This window comes from Trichomonas vaginalis, chromosome I (genome assembly GCF_026262505.1).
Source record: "Trichomonas vaginalis G3 chromosome I, whole genome shotgun sequence".
NCBI lineage: Eukaryota > Parabasalia > Trichomonadida > Trichomonadidae > Trichomonas > Trichomonas vaginalis.
Window position 1 is genome coordinate 4,135,378 of NC_067203.1, and position 22,527 is coordinate 4,157,904.

The following is a 22,527-nucleotide window of genomic DNA, read 5'->3' on the forward strand; positions in this document are numbered from 1 at the left end:
AGGTCCATGGCTGGAAGGCCTTGGGCATCAACAACTGTGCAGTGGATGACAACTGGATCGGCCTTCTTCTCGGTTGGAGCAGAGTTGTCCTTGTTGTCGTCGTCGGAGGATGTGTGCTCGGATGCAACTGTTGGGATGGAGCGTGTCTGTGCTTCGCCAACATCGGATGATGATGAAAGCTCGAGGAAGGCAGCGGCAGCTGGGTGCTCGCGCGCTTCGTGATCTTCGGAGTCGGAATCGTTGGCATCGTTCTTGTGGAGATGGAGCTTGAGGTGGACGGTGCCGCGCTTCTTGCGGAGACCACCTTCCTTAGAAAGCTCAACATCGCGCTCAATGACGGTGTCGTGTGAAAGACCAGCGAGTGCAACTTCGCCGTTGCCAATAAGATCATGCTTGCCACTCTCGTCCCAGTCGTAGCACTCAACAATAAGAACGTCCTTCTTCTCGTCGGCAACGTCCATGTTGAATGTCTCGTTCCAGACTGGATTGCGGTCTTTCTTGACAACCTTAGTTGTGTTGATCTTGCCGTTTTCGTTGATCTTGACAATGACGTATGGATCGGCCTTGCCGTTAAGATCCATCATTGCAAGCTCGGTGGCGTTGACAACGGTGCAGTCAACAACTGTTGGGGCTTCCTGTGAAACTTTCTTCTCTGGATGAGCGGTTGGAACAAAGTCGATAGCTGGTTCGGTGCCTGGCTTGTATGCTTCGAAGCGGAGATGGACATCACCGCGCTCGGTGCGGACACCATGTCTCTTCTTCAAGTGGACAAGTGTCTCGACTGGGTGGTTGATGCGGATCTCGTGAAGCTTGATCTTGTTGTAGCCAATGACGTCGTCGCTGTTCTTCTCGTCCCAGTCGTAGACAATGACGTGGAGCTTGTCCTTGTCTTGGTTAGGAACTGGGATGTTGAATGGCTGGTTCCAGACTGGTGTGAGGCTGCGCATGACAACGTTAGTCTTGTACTGCTCGCCTTCGCCATTGACGCTGAGGACGCAGAATGGATCGGCCTTGCCGTTCATGTCCATAGCTGGAAGACCCTTGGCATCGATGACGGTGCAGCGGAGAACAATTGGATCAGCAGGCTTCTCTGGGTTGTCAAGGTTAGCTTCCTCGTCGGATGCATCGGATTCACCATCGCGTGAGTTGTGGAGGCGAAGCTTCAGGTTGACTTTGCCGCGCTCCTTGGCGGTGGCCACCTTCCTTCTTAAGCTCGACTTGCTTCTCAACTGGAACGTCCAGAGCAATGCCTTCAAGTGGAATCTCACCAACACCAATAAGATCGTGGTTGTTGTGGTCGTCCCAGTCGTAGCAGTAGACAAGGAGGACATCAGTCTTAGGATCGATGAGTGTGAAGTCGAAGTTCTCGTTGATGTCTGGGTTGAGAGAAGCTTTGACAACTGTAGTCTGCTGTGGAATGCCGTTTGCGGTTAAGCTTAAGGATGACGTATGGATCGCTCTTGCCGTTCTTGTCCATTGGAACAAGGTCGCGGGCATTGACAACGGTGGCGTCTAAAGTCTCCTTAGCTTGATGTTCTTGATTGGATGAGCACCGGGGACTTTGCTGACTTGTGGCTCCTCGCCTGGCTTGAATGCGCAGATCTTGAGATGGATCTTGCCGCGGTTAGCACGGAGAGCATGCTTCTTCTTAAGGATGCACTCGCGCTCAACGGGCTCGCCAACTTTGATGTCGTCGAGCGGAAGGCGGTAGTAGCCAATAAGATCGTTTGCGCTGTCTTCGTCCCAGTCGTAGCATGTGATGTAAAGCTTGTCCTTGTTCTGGTTGTCGATTGGGATGTTGAATTCTTGGTTCCAGATTGGGTTAAGCTCGCGCATAACAATGCCGGTTGTGTATGGCTTGCCTTGGCCGTTGACTGTGAGGCGGACAAATGGATCGCTGAAGCCGGTGATGTCCATAGCCGGAAGCTCGACACCATCGACAACTGTGCAATGGAGAACAATTGGGTCTGCCTTAGCAACTGCCTTGTTGTTCTCTTCTTCAGATGTTGTGTGCTCATCATCGGCTCGCCTGTCTTGTCCTTGCGGATCGTGAAGCGGAGATGGACGGTGCCACGGTCCTTGCGGTGGCCACCTTCCTTCTTAAGCTCGACATCGGCTTCGATTGGGATGTCGTATGCGTATTGTGCAAGCTCAAGGATGGCATTGCCAATGAGATCGTGTGAGTTGTGGTCATCCCAGTCGTAGCATTCGACAACAAGAACGTCCTTAGTCTTGTCAACGGGTTGAAGTGGAACTCTTGGTTCCATTCTGGGTTCAAGTTCTGCTTGACAACTTCTGTCTTCTGTGGTTCACCATCCTTGTTAACCTTGAGAACAACGTATGGATCGCTCAAGCCGTGCTTATCCATCTTGACTAAGTTAGAAGCACTGACAACTGTGCAGTCAAGGAACTCGGCCTTTGGTGGGACTTCGCTCTTGACTGGTTCTTCCACTGGAGTAGCTTCAATTTGTGGTTCCTCACCTGGTTTGTAAGCTGTGAGAATCAGGTGAGCAACACCACGATCTGGACGAAGTCCATGCTTCTTCTTAAGCTCGACTTCGCGTTCAACTGGTGTGTTCAATGGAAGATCGCGTAGTTTGATACGGTTGTAGCCAATAAGGTCGTTATCGCTGTCTTTATCGAAGTCGAACAAAGTAACGTACAAATGGTCTTTGTTCTGGTCTTCGACTGGAATGTTGAATGATTGGTTCCATGTTGGGTTCTTGTTCTTCATGACAACTTCTGTCTTGTATTCTTGGCCCTTTCCGTTGACAGTGAGTTGGCAGAATGGATCAGCCTTTCCGTTGATATCCATAGCTGGAAGATCCTTTGCATCAACAACTGTGCAGTGGACAACAATTGGTGTAGCTGTTTCAGCTGGTTGTGCTGATGGAGCTTCTTCGCCTTCTGATTCCGTGTTGCCCATTTCATTATCTGTTTCACCAGTGCGGTCTGTACGAACGAAGATGCGAAGATGGACTGTTCCGCGCTCCTTGCGGTGTCCGCCTTCCTTCTTGAGTTCGACGTCAGTCTCGACGAGTGTATCGTACATGAACTCTTCGATCTTGACTTCGCCAACACCAATGAGGTCGTGTGAGTTGTGGTCGTCCCAATCCCAGCATTCTACGTATAGAATGTCTGTCTTCTTCTGAACGACTGTAAATGTGAAGTCTTGGTTCCATTCTGGATTGAGTGTCTTCTTGCAGATTTCTGTCTTCTGTGGTTCTCCATCTTTATTGTATTTCAAAACGACATAAGGATCTGATTTTCCGTTTGAGTCCATTGCGACTAACTTTGTAGCGGAAATGACTTTGCAGTCGACAAATGCTTTAACTTCTGGTTCTTCTTCTTTTGGTGGCATAATTTCTGGTTCTTCGCCTGGTTTGTAAGCTTGAAGCATAAGATGAACTGTTCCACGATCTGTGCGAACAGCATGTAATTTTCTAAGCGGGAGTTGTAATTCTTCTGGTTTGCCAATTTGTAAATCGCGAAGTGATATCTTGTTGTAGCCAATAAGGTCATTATTTGTTGTTTCATCAAAATCTATTAAATTAACATAAAGTGTATCTGTAAATTGATTATTAATTGGGATATTAAAAGCATGATTCCAAACAGGATTCAAATTATTCTTAATTACTCTTGTCTTGAATTGCTCGCCTTTGCCATTAACGGTAAGAATGCAGAATGGATCCGCCTGCCCATCAGCGTCCATTGCAGGTAAGTCTCTGGCATCAATAACTGTAGCGTTCAAAACGATCGGAGGAACTGGTGTAGCGTTTTCTTCTGGTACAACATTATCTTCTCCTTCGGAATCTGTGTTGTCCAAGCTGGCGAGAAGGATGAAACGGAAATGAATGGTTCCGCGCTCCTTTCTGTGGCCGCCTTCTTTCTTAAGCTCGATATCTCTTTCTATAACTCTATTGAAAACGTATTGGTTGAGCTGGATTTCTGCAGTTCCGATTAAATCGTGTGAATTATGGTCATCCCAATCGTAGCATTCGAGAATAATTGAATCGACTTTCTGGTCTGCGAATTGAATTGTGAAATCTTGATTGAAATCTGGGTTAAGAGTCTCTTTAATAATTTCAGTCTTATGAGGATTTCCGTTTTTGTTAATCTTGACAATAACATATGGATCAGATTTGCCGCCTTTGTCCATAGCTGCAAGATTTCTACCGTTTACGACGGTGCAATTGATAAATCCTGGAATTGGTTTGAGAGTCTTATGGATTGCTTCAACTTTTTCTGGTTTCTTGAATGTATGATAGAGTTCAGAAACCTGAGTGACAATAGATTTCTCATCAGGAGCTGCGACTTCAAGATCTTGAGGATCAATAAAGACATTAACTCCGGCTCTTTTCATAAAACTAAACGCTTCATTGATTGAATCTTCTGGCTTGATAGAATCATAATTGATGCAGTCTGGTAGGTAATGGTGGAAGATAGCGCATAAAGGCAAACCGCCGCGCCAAGATTTTGAAAAATCTGTAATATTGACGCCCTTATGATCTGCAGTTGCGGTCTTTGCCCAGTTCAAGAGCTTCTCCTTACCGGATTGTTTCTTTTCTGTTTGTGGAAAGTCTTCTTGGATGGCTTCGACTTGGTACTTGTTAATAATAGACCAGATAAGGCCCAAAATTAACTTCAAGTTACCTGCATTTACATCGTCGCCGCCAATACCGACAAGTTTAATTTGCATGTCTTTATTGATGTAATCTACAGCCATGTGGCAGTTCTCAAGCTTTTGCATGTTAAGCTTAGGTGTTTTATGCCACTTTTTAGGAAAAGTTTGCTTTGTAAGAATTTCACATAAATTAATTAAGAGTCTACCATCACAGAGATCGGTTTTAAGGTCATTGACCTTAAGGTCTCTTGACCTAAGGTATGAGTTGACCCACCTTGTAAAAGTATTAATCTGAGTTTCTTCCCATGATCTCGGCATTTTATAATTTTATTCGAAAATGTCGGAGCCTCATTCAAATTTTTGAGAGGACTTTTGATGGTCTTTTTGATCAGATGACAACTTTAATGAATATTGCTATTTACACTATTTCCAGCAAATAAATTTCGGAACCCAAATAAAATTTTATTTCAAAAGGAAGCTTTTCATCAACAAATTCTTTGAAAATTGGCGGTAAAACTAAGTTGTACTGCAACGATTATGTTCCTCATATAAATTTAGGGGCAGTTCACTATTATTGCAATTAAAAATACCTTTGATTTGGTGGAAATTTAGAAAGTCATCCAAAAAGTCACTTTCCGAATTATTTTAACAGTAACATTTATTTTTAAATAGTGTGTAATTAATATTTAAAATGAAAAACTTTGATCAACATTGAATATAATTGGTTTGTCACTTTTTGTGGCATCAATATTTTCATTTGACCATACATATTATAAAATATAAGGAGAGTGATATAATCTTTCAAAGAACGGTTTGAAATCAAAAGCATGATAGTTTTCGTTTTTCAACAAAAGATGAACTATCGAAATGTAAGGTAATCTTGAGAACTTATCAACCATTATAAATCAATCTTCAAATTGCTCAAAAATTAACGTAAAAACCGAAGATGGAGAAATTTCTTAAAAATATTACATATCGCCTAATTTATAGTATCATATAACTGCCACATGATTGTTAGTTCAATTTTATAGAATAGATTTGGTATTAAGCAACTAACGGCTTGATGAATTTGAACATCGTTCTTTTTAATCATCAATCTACAACATTTAACTATCGATTGATGCATAAAATTGAATGCCAATATTCTGCCATATAATACCCATGTTTTTTATTTTCGTATTTTTATATCCTTCAAGAATAAGCAATTTACAATATGAAACGTTAAGTCGTATTGATTTCTTATTTGGTCCAATATGAATTCTTACATTTTGACTCATTTCGAAATTAATTGTTGTAAATTCGACCGATATTTCATGTTATATAAAAATGATATACATATCTGATTATTATATTTTGTTTTTCAACATATTCGAAATTTGACACTTTACTTTCTTATTCTAAATTTCTGAGAAAAAAAATGGATGGATATCGCCAATATCCAATAGGATATCCACCACCACGTCGAACTACACCAGATAACATGAGCAATAACATTTATCCGCCGCGTGGAGCACCAATTTCTCCATCACGTCCAATAAGTCACGTCCCGAAGTTAAGGGAATCAACGATACAGGTCAATCCTGATATCAGTCAACTACAGAGTTGGTCTGCTCGTGGATTTCTTACATCATCTAACGCGCAAAAGAGTGTTTATTATCCATCCAAATCGAAAAAGAGAATTTTACCAGCCACTATAACAAAAATTAACGAGAAAGAATTCAGCAATATCGGTAAATACAAATTGATTGACTTTTATCATCCAAATACCGAGATTTTAAATAATTTAGTTTCCAGCCCAATCGAAGAGATTATTGGAGTCAAGAGTGATCGTGGCAAACTCTTATTCCTAACTAAACTTCAAGATTCCTCCTATAATCATTTACTTTGGCTTGAAGAACGAGATATCAAAATGTATTTGAAAGGAGAACAGATATTTAATATATTTTCGGCTCTCGGGTATCTTAAGAAAGAGCCATTCTGTAATCCTCTCTTCAAAGTTCCTGAATACGTTCTTTCTAACATAAAACAAGATGGCCAAAATTTCTCATTAGTTAAATGGAAAGGCTTGAATATCGAATACTGTACAATAGAGAATAGCGAAGACAAAGAAATCTCAAAATTAGTCCGAAAATTCAACGAATTTGAACGAAAACCAGATAAATTAGGAGATGAGTATCCAACATTAGACAAAACTCAATTCGATTTCATTGGAAAGGTCAAACCAGAATTTATATTCGACATGTACGAGAAATTCTTTGGAAAAAAGGACATTTCGCTACGAGGAAACTTCTTTTCGGAATTATACCGAACATTGATGAACTTTTTGATGGTTGTAAAGCGTTACAACGGTTTTTACGCTCCAATTCTCTTCATTACTTCAGAAAATTACATTTCCCTTATCAAAAACATCGTAAGTCATGCTTTTGAGGATTCCATCATCATTACATTAAACAACAGTTCGATAGAACTCAAAGCTTTTCGCGAAAACATCCTTCAATGCAGAAAATCAATTTTTGACTTCTTAATTATCTCTCCTGACGCTTATTCCAACATGCTTGTCGAGTTTACAAGGTTTAACTGGCTGATTACCATCATTGATAACGATTCTTCCACTACGAAAATTGATTATTCTTCAATTAACTGCAGATCGAAGATCCACCTCCAGAAATCGTATTCTCAGCAAGTAGAGAATACTGTGAGGATGGATTCATTCGAAGAATCCGAATTAGATCTCGATGAATTTATTATTACTTGTCCTCCAACGGCTTATCAACGCCATTGTTACGAGAAAGCTGTTATTCCTTACATTGGCAAAGATATCAACTCAAAAGCCATGGAAAAAATAAGTAATTCAATAAATTCAAAATTAATCAACAAATACGAAATAATTTACCAACAATTATTCGAGAACATCGTTACAAAAGAGATTCAGCCACATAAATTTAACATGACGAACATTAATACCGGTAAATTGAAATATCTTCAAAGATTAGTCGCTTTTTGTATGGCGAACAATCAGAAATTACTTGTTATTTCGTCAGATGACAAGTTCTTGAGGATAATTGACTCAATTTTCAGGTATTCTCCAAATTGTCCGATTTATTTGAATTCAATTCCAAATGATCTGACCACTTGGCAGTTCGTTCTACTCCATATCGATGAACCAGCAGATTGGATGGCCATGAAGCCCGATATTATCGTTGTTCCCGATGGAACAAAGAATTATCTTTCTTATTACACAAGATTGGATAAACAGACACGCCAAATACCATTCATTAGACTTGTATCATCATATACCCATGATGAATGGCTGTTCCCTTGTGAAGATTCCGATGAATTTCCGAAAATGTCCGAAATTTTCGATGCCGCCTGCGAATATGTTCTTCGTCCAACGAGAGAAACATTCAGAGCCATCGGAAAAGGCAACTACTGCCCTCAATTCGAGAATCTTTTCGCTGATGACCGGATTTCATTTAAAGATCTCGAAGCAGGAACAATACAGTTCGATCCAATCCTTCCAGATTACTTCATGAAGCAGCAACAAGACGCTGACAGGATCAAAGAAGAGGATCAGAAGAGAAAAATCGAGAAACAAAAAGAAAGAGAAGAAAAATTACGTCAGATGCAGAAAGAAAAGGAAGAAAGACAAAGACAATTACAGAAAGAGAGGGAAGAAAAGCAAAGACAGATACAAAAAGAGAAAGATGAGAAATTGAAACAATTATTGAAAGAAAAAGAAGAAAAACAGAGACAATCTTTTGATTCCGAGGTTGACATACCTGATCTCGAGACATCTTCTCCTTTAGAAGAGGAATCTCTCCATTCTTCGCCAAAAGAAAAAATTAAAAGATCCGAAAAGTCCCAGAAACCCTCCAAACTTAAAAGATCCATGTCATTCAGCAGCTCAGAAGACGAAGAAGAAAGGAAACCTCAGAAATCGAAATCCAAATCCGAAAAAGAGGCCAAATCTTCCAGATCTGATAGAGAATCTAATAGAATTGATAGAGATAACGATTCTAAGCCAGAAAAAGAGCCGAAAATGAAGAGAGAAAGAATTTCCAAATCGAAATCCGAAGAAAAGAAAGAGAAACAGGAGAAATCCGATAAAGAAACCAAACCAGAGAAAGAACCAAAGGCTTCCAAACCAAAAGATGATAAGATACCAGAAGAATCTGTTCCAGAAGTTCCAAAACGCAGACCTGGCCGGCCAAAGAAGAATAATTTAACAGAAGAACAGAAAGAGGAACTCAAACAGCAGAAAATTGAGAAAAGAAAAGAAGACAGGAAGCGAAAGAAAGAAGAAGAACAGTTAAAACTCGTTGAATTTAAACAAAAACAGGCAGAAGACAAAATCAGAATAAAGAAACTTATCGATCAGTACCAAAGAGTCAGATTGGCAAGCCAACCACCTGGTTCTAAGATTGATGAGTCAATTCATGAAAGAGATACTGTCAGAGAAGTGGTTTCTAAGACATCAGAAACGAAGGATGGTATTGTATACACGAGAAAGAAGATGCGCGTAAAGAGAATTAAGGAATCACATTGGCAGAATGGCTCAATTAAGAGAAATAGCACAAGAATTAAAATGACAAAACGCCAAGAACTCGAATTAGACATTACTCCAATCAGGAGGCGTAGAGTTAAACCAGAAAAAGAAGAAGTTGTCGATGAAAAAGAAACTAAATCTGAAGAATTAAGCGAAGAAGAGGAAGAAGAAGAAATTCCAGAAGAATTAATCGAAGAGGAGGAAGATTCTTTGGATGAATCAAACGATGATTCGCTAAATATGGATGATTCTGATAAAGAAAACTTAAACCTTGAAAGGGAAATGGATTCTGACAAAGAGGAACTAAAAAGTGACGTTTCAAGAGCGAAATCTGACAGAGAAAGGAAACCTAAGACAAAGAAGAGCATTAAAGAGCTCTTAGAGGAAGAAGAAGTTGATGAGGCAGAAGAGGAAGACTATAGATTGTTTACTTTCACTTCAAACGGAAAAATTAAACCAAATCTCAACCAAGTTTTGACTTCTAAGTTTGTTGAGATGCCAGATATGACTAATGAGAAGATGACAGCTGATGATTACTCATATGTTTGGCAAGAAACAGACTACGAAGTATTATTTGCGGAATTAACTCGAATTTGTTGGGGCAAATGGTCTCAAATCGCAGTTAATATGGGCGCTTTAGTCTCTCTCATGTCAATTAAAGAGACAGCGTACTTTATGGTCGAAATTTTGTTGCATATTCTACAAAGAGATCTGCATCCACTGCTTGCAGGCTTATTTGTAGACTTCCAATCCAGTTGGCCAGATGACTACAGAGATAAAATGCTCTCATCTCTCACATTATTCTATTCAACTAAAGCAAATAAGGCATTGGCCAACCAACTCACTAAAATTGAGTTGTTACTAGCTGTATCATGCCTTGTAAGATCAGCCACATCGATTCCTTCCACGATTTTCATGCAACCGATTGCATCATCTTTTATGCCAACAGAAAAGTGGACAAAAGATGATGATAAACTGTTAGTTGCAATGATATGGCTCACAGGATACTCTTCAAACGACATCGGACTCGAAAAAGTCTATAAATGGACAGGAGGTTTAGTTCCTTCCCATTCCAATTGTTTGACAAGGATAGAAGAGATCGTAAAGAACATTCTGCCGAGATTCAACGCGATCAGTTTCCCACAAACTCAGCCAAACTTGGAAAATACCAAGGAAATTTTCGAAAACGGTTTTGACATAATTTTGCCAATTGATGATCAAGTTAATTTAGTTACATCTATACAGTCATTTGGATCCGAAAACTTAGATGAAATTAAATCTGTCACAAAATTGAATACTCAAACCGATTTCTCTCAAATTTTCAATGATATATGGGAATGTATCAGAGAAAACAACATTCCAAAGATTCACTCATTATTACCATATATTACACCACAATTCCTTGTGCATTTCATTGAAAAAACTCTTATTGTCAACAAAGCGAGAGAAAATCTTGCGAAAAACAAGGAAAACCTTGTTGCAGAAGATTTCGCTATTCTTACTGCTGTATCAACATGGGGATTGGAGTCTTGCCACTTCAAGAGCTTCGTAATCCGCCAAACGATGGAAAACTCGAAATTATCTCCAAATGCAATCCGAAATCACCTGAAAAACGTGAACTCCAACATCACGAAGAGCAGTCATTCCAAGGCAGGTTCATCCAGCTACGACGACATGTTCGATCTTGAGTTGCCATGTAATTTATCTCCATCACAAGTTGTTCATTCTCTTGGCCAAATAATTCCGAAAGAAAACTACTACAACGAAGATTATATTTATCCAATCGGTTTCTCGTCATCTGTTACTTTGGTTGTAAATGGAAGACAGGAGAATTTCGATTGCCTCATCAAAGATGACGGTGAAAAGCCGCAGTTCCTTGTAACGATGGCCAGCCATCCGACAATTTTTGCCCAGGGAACTTCCCCGGACGATACGTGGACGATAGAAATTCAATCTGTCAGAGACTCTATAGATAAAGAATTTCTGACCGGAATAAATGGAACTCCCGGCCACGAATTGTTTGGATTGCTCAGTCCTGTGATGATGAGGTTCATCCAGAAGCTTGAGAACGCAAACAAGCTTCAGAACTACAGAATGAAACACTTCAAGATGTCAGCATTAACATTAAAGAGAAATAAAGGAATTAACATGATCGCAAAAGATGAAATCAAACCGTCAAAATCTTCTGAAAAAGAGAAACCTCAGAATTCTGAACCTAAAACACACGAAGAACCTCCTGAATCTGTCATGGCAACAATACATTTCGGTGATGCAATAAGGAAATACGGAGAAGGACAGAAGTTGTTCATTGATTCAAAGGCTTTCATTGATATTTCACGTGTAAATGTCAAAGATGAAAACTTGCCAATGAGAAGTAGACTGATTCAAGTTTTGTCGTCTGTTGATGATGAATTGTTAGTGATTCCTGAACAGAAAAATACTGTTGAGTAATTTTTATTAATTTATATTATTTTTATTATTATATTAGATATTAATGTTTTTTCATGATATATTTTTATCTTTTTTAAAAAGTTTTTTATTTTTGATCTATAACTATCTTGAATAAATTAATTGTTTTTGGCTAATGACTCTCTAATGTGAAAATTATAATGTTCGCAGTGATCTGTTCTAATAAAGTTTGTAGTAGTAGAGAAATTTAGGTAAGGAATTCTTTGATTAACAAGAACTTCATGTTAGACACCAACTACCATTAATTAGCAATATACCACAATAAGTTATCTGTTTAATATTTGATTGATCAAGCCAACAAACGTATTTCTAAGATTTTTAGTGATTTATAGAAAAATTCCGAAGATGTATTATAACTTAACTCTTTGCAAATTTGGATTCCAAGCAAAACAATCTATCGCGCGAAGAGTGTTAGAAATAGGAATGTATATATAAACATTTAAGATTTTAATTATTTCGAAAAGCATATGCAAAAACATCTGTGACTGGTATTTTAATTAATTGACATTTAATTTTTTATTTTATCAAAGCTGTCATTCCTCTCAATTTTTGAGAAGCTACCCATTTTTCACCCCAACCTTATTTCATATTTTGGTAAAGTTTGATTAAGGATGTCAATTCGGAAAATTGTTTTCATTTTAGGAGAATATAATTTTCCTTTTCGAAAATTTAAAAAGTGAGACGCGCAGGATTCGAACTTTATTAAAAGTTGATTTAAATATATTCTAGTGTGGATTCTAAGGATAATATCATATTTAAAATAAGAATATACTAGTTTAGGTGGTATAATTTTTTCGATAAATTTGAGAGTATGTACGTTTAGGACATCAAAAGTGTCAATTCGCTCAGCGAAAGCTGAGCTAGCTTCGTTCTCGAAAGAATAGGGAAGGAGTGAAAGAGAGTGATACAGATGTTGACACATTCATATCATTTCAACAAATTTTGATCAAATTGAAATTCAATGAAATTCAATTCACTTCATATCCTTCAGTCAGTACATTGACATCCTTCTACATCACAATGATAACTCGTGCATCAATAGTTCTACAACTAACTCAGAAAAAACAAGATTTTTCCTTCCAGCTTACAGCTTTTAAAAAGTTTCGATGATAAAAATCACTCTACTCTTGTTTATCGATATGTTGTGATAGTAGGTAAACGTATTCTTATCGATATTAATAAAAATATTTTTACGAAAATCTGAACCAATTACAGAGTTATTCATAAAGTTTATGATAACTGTAATTACTTCATCTTTGTTTTATATTTGAATAAACAATTTAATTTAATTTGCATAATTTTTTTTAGTTGAAAGACAGGAAACTTAGTTGAGTTTGTATTATTTTTATCGTTCAATTCATTGTATATGTGAGTGATCGAGATATTTAAGATATTTAGAAAAAATTTATTAATTTGATTAACAAATTTTAATCAAAATAGCAAAAATCTATTTGATAGCTGTAAGCAAATAATAATTTCTATTTCAACCAAAATCAATTATTTTCATCTAAACGTATAAAATTGTCAATTTTATGAGAATAAATTTAAAATCTCATGAAATATAAAGGAGAGTAATATTTTTCAATTTTCTTTTTTTCTTTCTCTCAAATATTTTCTATTGGGAATTTTCTTGTTATCAAAAAATAATTTTAATAGTTGTTTATTTCATTACATACAATAAAATTTTAAAAACTCTATTTCTTCACAAGAAAATTTTTTTCCTTCATATGAAGAAACATTTTGTTCTCCATTTGATGCTGAGTCTAAATCTCGATTTTTGAATTTTCTTCTTTCCAAATTTCTTTTTTCCAAATTAGAAGTTTAATTCAAATTTTCAATATTTTATATATTTTCTCAAACCGTCTTAGATTTTCTCACTTTTTAGGGACTTTCTCTCAAAATATACAAAAATAGTAATACCAATACATGTGTCTAATATACTTTAAAACCATCGTGATAAAATTCAAAAACGAAGAGTTCTTCTCTCCAAATTTTTTTCAAAATCAAAAAAATGAGATAAAAAAATACGTTTTGAAAATTCATTTTTAGCATTTTAGGAATTTTCTCACTTTTCTTCCAAATTGACATCCTTAGTTTGATGGAAAAGTAATAGTAGATGCTTTTATTTTGCATGAAATAGAAAATAGATGAAAAAGTTATTGATCGAACAACTCCTCTTCGTATTGCAACATGAGAAGAAGAACACCCTTTGTATTAAGCATGCCACAATACAAAAATCTAAATACATAAGGCAATTTTCAATACTTATTACAGGTAGTTTTCATAAATAAATTTCGTAGAATTTTCTTATTGAAAATTAGATAATATTTCGGTATTGTAAACTATTCAAATGTAAAAGTATTTAGAACTGTATGCTTAATGCAATACTTGTTTGATGTTAAATTACCATTTACAAAATTCAATAGTTTACGAAAAATTTTCTTTATAAAAAATGTTACAATCAAAGCCTCTCCTTACTTGCAAGATTGTCCTTCTTGGTAATTCTGGTGTTGGAAAAACATCTATTATCAATAAATGGATAAATGGAACTTTCGATTATGATGCTAAACCAACAATCGGCGCTGATCATCAAACAAAAACAGTAACAATAAGAGATAACACAGTTAATGCATTTATTTTTGATACTGCTGGAGGAGAACAATTCCAATCTCTTACTCCGGCATACATTCGCAACTCGACTTGAATTATTATTACTGCCGCCTTTAAAGATCCGGCATCATTTGACCAAATTGATTCTTGGTTAAACATTGTCAAAGATTCATGCGATGAAGAGCTCGAAAAGATATTAGCTGTGAATAAAATATATTTAGACTACGATAAAGAACTACATCAAGCAATGATCGAAATAACCGAAAAGTATGGAAGGTATTTTAATGATATTTTCTATGTTTCAGCAAAATCTGGAGAGTCAATTAACGAATTATTCAATGATTCAATACTGAAATCCATTGATTATATAACTCATGTTAGACAAGCTACAGAAACAAAACTTAAAGGAGAAAATACATCAAAACTAGGATATTGTTGTTGAACATAAATATCTCGAAAGTATGATGTTTTATATTGATGAATGTTTTAATTATATCATTTAGGTAAACTACAAACGCTTTATATTAATATCTTTACTAAATTATTTTTTGAATTTCGTTGAGTTTAAACTTAAGTTAAATTTCTTTCCTTGTGTCACACTTTTCCCAAGTTTCCCAATGAGGGATCAAAAATAAAATCAATTTTGAAGAGAATGGATAAAAAAAATACATGACAAATGCGAAACCAAACTGGTATATACATGTTTTTGGGCATACATATCTGTGTTTTGAATAAATATAGTTTACCTCATTTATTTCTAGAATTTGAAATTTTATCTCAAGTCTAATAAATGTTATTCACAAATCTCTTTATTATCTTTGCATTTGTACAGCCAGCAAAGGTGGAAATAGTATTTACTGGTTCTTAAATGTAGAATAACAAAGAAATTCTAACAATTGATGATTTGCCGTCAAATTGACATCGTAAATTCCTCAAAATTTCAAGCGGTTTATCTTAGATATGAATTCATATGAATAATATGGCATTTGACTAGAGTAGTATGATACATTTTTATAAAAATTTTTACATTAAAGCTAATTTTCATCAACAATATGTACATATCCCTCCGAAATATGAGTTATCTGTTTAATTGGTCCAATATATGCGATAAAATGAATCTTTAGACCTATACGAAATGATACAACTACTAGATTCCTATCATCGTTGTAAATCCAATAGGTCTTCAAATTGATTTTGTGATATGTAATTAAATGGGAGATGTTTTGACATATGGAAAGTTCTATTTCAGTTGAAAACAAAGGGATTGTATAAAAATATGAAAAGAAAATTTGAACCATGGAAACATGGATTAAGAATGGTTTTTATTAATTGTAATAATTTTTATAAACGATATCCGTTTTATTTTCTGGGACGACCTGTGATTAATTCTAAAATTTTCGAATCTTTTGAGTTATCAACAGATCACAGTACTCTACGTATGCATTTCTTACACTTATTGTGAATAATGTGTAAGAGTATGCTATTTCGCTGATCAAAAAATAATTTGTTCCAAAAAAAGTCGATAAAAAAATTCACGATGCATAAAATAAATCATTTGTGTGTATCGCTTAAATAAACCTATTGTGAAATCCTAGATAATTTTTTGGATTTTCTTACTGTTAAATCAAAAAACAGCCGATGGAAAAATCTTTTGTTTTTCGAATTTTTCATAATTGACCAGTTCACTTTTGATGATCGGAAGTTTTAAAAACAACACTGGAAAATATTGATTGCATTACTTAGGAGATGTGAAAACAATAAGAATTGAAGATTTCCTAAAATTGATTTCTTTAAAATCAAAAATACTTACCAGAATTAGGTCTATCATATTATACCATAAGTGTAGATTTCAGATTTGCGAGTAAATCATCATTTCACATATATTGGCGGAATTTATTCTCACAGAATAGCCTAAAATCCTCTAAAAACATTAGAAAAATGATTTATTTCACCCGACCACAAGATGAAGAGAAGTATAAGATTGAATGTTGAAATGTTAAACTGTTTGAATGTATTATCAATTCTATGAATAATGTAAATGTTCAGAAATTTTGAGAGGTCAAAGTCAATCATTTGTGAGAGAATCTCAATTAAGAATTTAACGATAGGGAATTTAGTTAACACTTCACTTATCTAGAATGTCTGCTGCTGCAGCAAGAAAGATCCAGTCAATCCACGACAAGGAAGTTGCCGAGAAGGCCGACAACAAGGTCCACGAGCACGGTGCTGATCCACTCCACGCTAATCACAAGGAGGCTCAGGTTAAGAAGGCTCCAGTTGCCCACGGCCACTCCGGCAAGCCAGCTGCTGATGGTGCTAAGCCAGCTGAAGGCGATAAGGCTGCTGCCCCAGCCGCTGCCAAGCCAGCTGAAAAGAAGAAATAAATAATTTCAGCTCATTGAATATACTGGGCTTTAGTAGTACGGGGTCAATCCTGTACTGCTAAAGCTTGTTAAAAATGAAAAAAGTAAAACAAATTGTTATCTAAATCTTAGCTTTTTTCCCTACAATTTCCTGAAAAGTTGTCTGTGAAGGATTTCTCTCATGTTTTTCAGTATTTTTATGTGTGTGGGATTGTATTTTATCCCGTATGTCTCGCATAACAAAGCAATTGATATCACGATATACAACAAGTCGGATAATTCATGTTCTACGAATGATTTCGCTTCAACTTTAAATCTTCATTCCAAATATAGGCAAAGTGGCCCAGTCTAAACCTAAATTTAATACGACCAATCTGACAAATCTTTAATAATGGAACATATAGCATATCATCAAGAATAAATTTTCCGATCCTTAATGTTGATGTCGGAAAGTGATATGTAACTCATTCATTAAATATAGAAATCGCAATTGCATACATTGTATTTGTGATATAGCAATACTACAATCATATTTGAATTCTTACATTGTAAAAATTATAATGTTAAAACCAAACTTACTGAAACTATCTTTGTTTTCGAATTTTAATCTGGAAAATATGCTTCCATTTGAAAAAATCGAAATTAGAATAAATGATAACATTTCTTATAAACAAAACATTAATTTGATTCGACTGATTTAGATTAAATATTGAAAAAAACATTCATCAAATCAATATGATCCAAGAAAAAGTTGTTTTGAAGAAAATACATAATATATTAATATTTTACACATATCAAACAATTAAATAATAGTTTCGTTAAAGACTGCATCTCCAATTCCCCATGAATCAGTTTCATATTTTTGAATTTCTTTGCACATTGCTGAGCAAGCATAGTCAGACATTTTCTTTTTATGCTCTGAAACCAATGGTCTAAATATATTTTGTCTTACATGGTATTGGTGGACAATTGGAGCTCTCATTAAATTTCTCACGTATCCAGGAACGAATTTCATCATTCTTCCAAGGAACAAAGCATCAACATTCATATTTCCTGGGTATTCATCAAATCCTCCTATCGCAAACCACATATCTCTTGACATCATTAAGAAATCTCCTGCTCCACAAGGAAAACTTTCTTTTTCGATACTCTCTTTATCAGCAAACCAAACTGTCTTGCTTATATCTGTTGGACATCTAGCTCTAACATCTTGCCTCTTCTTTAATTGGCCAGGACGATTAATTACATCAAAAATGTCACTTTTTGTCAAAGATGAATTTTCATTTAAACTCCAACGATGACTTCTATAGAGAATTCCATCATTTAGCTCTCTTCTCGCGATGGATTCGAAGAAGTCAACAGAATAGAAGTTATCCGGATTGGTTGTCAGAATAAATTGGCCTTTACTTCTTCTGATTCCGATGTTTTTCGCAATATACTCAAAGAAACTCGATTTCGTGTGAAGTTTCTCTGTTAAATTGTAATGGTACTCTTGGGGAACAGAAATAAATCGAGTTCTGTTCATTAAAATTTTCGGAATTTTGAATACTTTACATAACGGTTTTCTTTCAATTGGAGTAGCGTAATCTACGAAGACAATTTCGAAACTGGCGAGTGGAGCGTGATGAGACAAGTTCCCAATGACATCCAGGAAGTTTTGAGCTCTGTTTTCGAAACCTTTTGAAAATCCATCGTGACGACCAACAACTACGATTGATAGATAAGGATCTTGGGGTATTTCTAGTGTGTAATTAAGAAAATCAGCAAAAACTTTGGGAATTTCTTGAATTGGTTTGTGATTTCTTTGATATGAATCTGAATGTATTAAAATACTGCATTTTGACTTTAACACTTCAAGAAGATCACGTATTGTGATGAATTCGGACTCAGGAAGCTGAATATTGTCGCTTAATTGTATTTTATCCAAAATATATTTTCCAATTTCATTTGATGTCAAAGAAGAGATGTTTGAATCAACATCTAAATCTATTGTAGTATGATGCTCAATGTTACACTCCGATATTGAATGTATGAAAACATTTCTTGGATCAAAATAAATTTCTTTGTCAATGAAATAAGGAATTTCAATAACTTTAATATTTTTGTGCTGAGATAGTAAATTTGTCAAATGATTTGCATACGGAAGCTTAATAAAAGTAATATTTGCATTTAAATTTTGAGCTAATGAAACTATCCCTTTAATTAGTTTTGTATCGTATTTGTTGATGTATTTAGATACATTATGATCGGAGTGACGATAGCTGTTTGTTGTATCACAAATTATTATCGAATTTATTTGAACAAAATCCAAAACTGTTTTAAGGGTTTTGTCTGTAAAGTCTAGTAGTGCTGAATTGTTAACAGTTAAATAGTGAATGTTACGTTCTTTTAGTTCTGAAATTACAGCTTGTCCAATTGAGGATTGTGAGCCTACTACAAGAGTATATTTAGCATAGTAATCTGCTCTGAGTGGGTTTATTCCGAATATTCTAAGAAACTCAAATAAATAATAGTCTCTTCTAATGCACATGTTTGTTTTATTGATTGCATATTGTGGTAAATCGATAAATTTCTTAATTCTGCTTATTATATTTCCATTTGTATTCCGAAATGTAGATAACATATTTATCCAAGTATTATTCGATTCTTTTTCTTTAATATATTTATAAGAACTGTCGAATTTCATTACGTCTGTTACGTATTTGATATCAAATTGGCGTGTTATTTGAAGAAATAAAAAGAAAACAATTAATGCAACAAAATAGATAAATACAATGCATAAAAACCAGAACTTTTTATGCGATATGCTCTTTGACCTTGATCTGCATGAAGCCGGAAGATAGGATGTAAGAGTCTTGCGAAATTCAAGCAAACATCCCATTTCCCGATTTAATTTCTAATAACTCTTTTAGAGGAATTATGTATAGATTTCCTCTACCTTGTATAAATTTACATCAATTAGTGCTTAAAAACATGAAATTTCATTTCAAAGATTTAAATCTTTATTATTGATTTGAATCTCTGCGCTTTCTGTTGAATGTAACTAAATTCCTTACTGAATTTTCATATAAGGGGTATCAGGAAGGGTAGAATAGCTGGGGAAAAGTGACGACCTAAAATTTGTAACGTTCATTATTAATTAAAAATGAGTCAAGATCCAGCTAAGGACAAAGCTAAACCGTGGCTAAATAGCTTGTTAACACAGCTTGGTAGTGATAGACCAAGAGATAGATTGAATTCATTAAAAAGTATCTCAGATTTAGAAATATCACCAGCTTTACTTTATGAAAATCCAGTTGACTTTCTTAACTCATGTGTAAAGCCAATAGTATTTCATTTTGATGATAGTTCTGAGTCTGTCAGAGAAAACAGTCTTTTATTAACAATCAAATTATTCGAACAACTAGGAAATAAAGCATTGGATGATACATATCGTACGATGTTAAGTATGATTTTCTTACGTCTTGAAAAAGAAGACAGAGAAGAAATTTCAAATCTTCTTGTAGACTTATTGAAAAACCTTGCAAGTCTTCCAACACCAGAAACATTACCAACAAAGTTTGATGAATACTGCTACGATGCTTTTAAAGCTCTTTCCAAAAAATTTGATAGCAATGATCCACAAATGAAGCTTCGTGCATGTGATTGCCTTGATGCAGTAGTCAATCATTGCACACAGGAATGTTTATACCTCAATACACCAGTTGTTATCAATAATATTCGTAAAAATTTAACTTACAGACAAGTAGAAATCAGAAGACGCTCACTCGAAACGTTATCTAACATTCTCATAAAGTCTGGATACATGCTAGACCAATTTTCCGAATTATTGGAAAAGTTGGCCGAAGATGAAAAATTAATTGTCAGAAAAGCATTAGTTAAGTTCTGCGAAGACATGCTCGTTCAGCACCCACAACGTTCTCAAATGTATGGCGAGTATTTATTCCCAATTTTATGCTCTCTCAGTAAAATTGTTCCTGTTCGCCCAGTTTTGCCAAATGAGACCCTCAAACCGGTAGAATTAGTTAAGGAAGGATACGAAGCATACAAATCACTCAAAGAAATCGCAAATAAATACGCATCAGATTTGAATCTTGGAGATCAAATTGAAATTGCCTTCGATGGCAAGCGTAAACTTCCTTCATCGGCGTTACAGTTATTGCATGAGAATTTCAAGATCTATATTAACAGGATTTTGACTTTGATATCAGATTGGCAGAGCCACTCTCGCCATTTAGGTTTTGCAGCCTTTAAATCCCTTGTGCATGTCTCCAATGCATATTCTGCTCGCTACGCACCTCAGATTCTGATGACTCTCGTTACCGCATTAAGAGATCACCCAGATGAGGCCGAAGAAACGCAGCGCTGCATTGCTTTGTTCGCAGAAATGACAAGCCTCGCAGAAGTCAACGCCATCTTGCTTCCAAAGATCTCAGAACGTTGTACAAAGGAATTGATTGAAGCCCTCTCAATTTCTATCGTCAATTGTCAGTTTTCTGATGAAGATTTAGGTGCAACTTTAGATTCTTTCATTATTAATAGAGTTTTCGATATGACTGATATTATTAATCAAGCAGCGCAATTAATTATTGCAATTTGTCGAAAATCTCAAGAATTTCGAGAGAAAAACGTTGTTCCTCTTGCTACATCCATCCTTAGGATTTGTGAACATGCAGATGCACTCCCACAGTTCGAAATTTGCTTTGATTCCCCACTTTCCGAGATTTTCGGAAATTATCTTCCTCCTCTTCTCGATACACAAAGGAAATCTCATCGATTCCTTACTCTCCTGTTGAAGCATTCTCCTCCAAAAGACGTTGCAGAGATCTATCCTTCAGTTTGCACTGCAATGATCGAGTCATTAACATCTGGAGCGGCCAGAACAGCCATTTACAAGTTAATTACAGAACTTTCTGTTTCTAAAGCATTGCCTGCTGTTACACAATCCCTAGTTTCAGCTGTTTTGGATGACATGGTCTGGAAATCAGGAAAAGAATACATTCCTGTCAGAGAAAGCGCAACATCAGCATTGGGATCATTATTGAGAGAAAAATGCATCAATCAGGAACTGTTTGATTCAAATCTCGCTTTAATATTCCCAATGGCTTTGGCTTCTTTGGATGACCAAACATCGGATATGGTTAGATCTGCTGCTGTTGCAACGATGAGAGAAGTTGTGCAAATGACAAAAGATTTGACACCTAAATACCCAAGATTGTTTGAAGCTTTGAAGGGGAGATTGAGTGATCCTTTGGTACCTGTAAGAGTTGGATCTGCTGATATTTTATGCACTGTTGTTTGCAGATGCCATGATGTTGAAGAAATTCCAAAACAGTTACAGGATGTAATTATTTTCATGGATGATTCTTGTTTGGAAATGAGAGAATCGATTTCAAGATTCTGTGTAAGTGTTGCTTCGATTCCGAAGTTGAAAGATGCTGTTTTGCAGACAATGAAAGATTTAATACCAAAGTTCTATCACCAGGAAGGAAAAATACTTGACCAGGAAGTTATTAATCAAATCCAATCACAGTAATAGAATTTTATATTTTTTTATGTTGATATAAAATAAATTTAATATTAGAGAATTTTTCTTATCAATTCCAGTGTATTTTAAATATAAGGTCGCCAAAAAAAAGTACGGAAATTAAAAATCGCAGTTTGAGTACTTTCTGAGGGTCTGTTCGTCAGAAAGTATACATTTGTAAACTTTCTGACACTAAAAAATTTTTGGTCCTTTCAAAGTTTTTGACAATGTCAAAAAGTATACATCGAGGTTCTCAATTTTCCTCTCAAACGGCGGTTTTTTAAAAACCCTCAATTTTTTATCGACTTTAAATGGAATTGAATTTTAATAATATAAGGTACTTTAAACGGTAATTTTTACTTATGATAGAATTGTTTTTTTTAATAAT

The 22,527-nt window shown here is 35.5% G+C and overlaps 5 protein-coding genes and 1 pseudogene across 6 annotated transcripts; 4 read left to right on the top strand and 2 right to left on the bottom strand.

Moving 5' to 3' along the window:
* Positions 1-1,512: 1,512 nt before the first annotated feature.
* TVAGG3_0926400 lies at positions 1,513-4,942 on the bottom strand (annotated as a pseudogene). Its single transcript has one exon. A coding segment is annotated over exon 1 (3,430 nt).
* A 1,092-nt stretch (positions 4,943-6,034) lies between these two features.
* On the top strand, positions 6,035-11,696 carry TVAGG3_0926410 (transforming growth factor beta regulated gene 1 family protein; the record flags this gene model as incomplete). Its single annotated transcript, XM_001323140.1, has 1 exon — positions 6,042-11,621. The coding sequence occupies one exon, from the start codon at positions 6,042-6,044 to the stop codon at positions 11,619-11,621; it is 5,580 nt and encodes a 1,859-aa protein (XP_001323175.1).
* Positions 11,697-14,091: 2,395 nt separating this feature from the next.
* Positions 14,092-14,767, top strand: TVAGG3_0926420 (retrograde vesicle-mediated transport, Golgi to ER; the record flags this gene model as incomplete). Its single annotated transcript, XM_001323139.1, has 1 exon — positions 14,092-14,343. The coding sequence occupies one exon, from the start codon at positions 14,092-14,094 to the stop codon at positions 14,341-14,343; it is 252 nt and encodes an 83-aa protein (XP_001323174.1).
* A 1,620-nt stretch (positions 14,768-16,387) lies between these two features.
* TVAGG3_0926430 (uncharacterized protein) lies at positions 16,388-16,633 on the top strand (the record flags this gene model as incomplete). The annotated part of the gene is made up of 1 exon (XM_001323138.1): positions 16,388-16,633. The coding sequence occupies one exon, from the start codon at positions 16,388-16,390 to the stop codon at positions 16,631-16,633; it is 246 nt and encodes an 81-aa protein (XP_001323173.1).
* A 675-nt stretch (positions 16,634-17,308) lies between these two features.
* TVAGG3_0926440 (nucleotide-diphospho-sugar transferases family) lies at positions 17,309-19,498 on the bottom strand (the record flags this gene model as incomplete). The annotated part of the gene is made up of 1 exon (XM_001323137.1): positions 17,415-19,298. One exon carries the CDS (start codon positions 19,296-19,298, stop codon positions 17,415-17,417), a length of 1,884 nt encoding a protein of 627 aa, XP_001323172.1.
* Positions 19,499-19,739: 241 nt separating this feature from the next.
* TVAGG3_0926450 (dynein assembly factor 5, axonemal family) lies at positions 19,740-22,476 on the top strand (the record flags this gene model as incomplete). Its single annotated transcript, XM_001323136.2, has 1 exon — positions 19,758-22,148. The coding sequence occupies one exon, from the start codon at positions 19,758-19,760 to the stop codon at positions 22,146-22,148; it is 2,391 nt and encodes a 796-aa protein (XP_001323171.1).
* Positions 22,477-22,527: the final 51 nt, after the last annotated feature.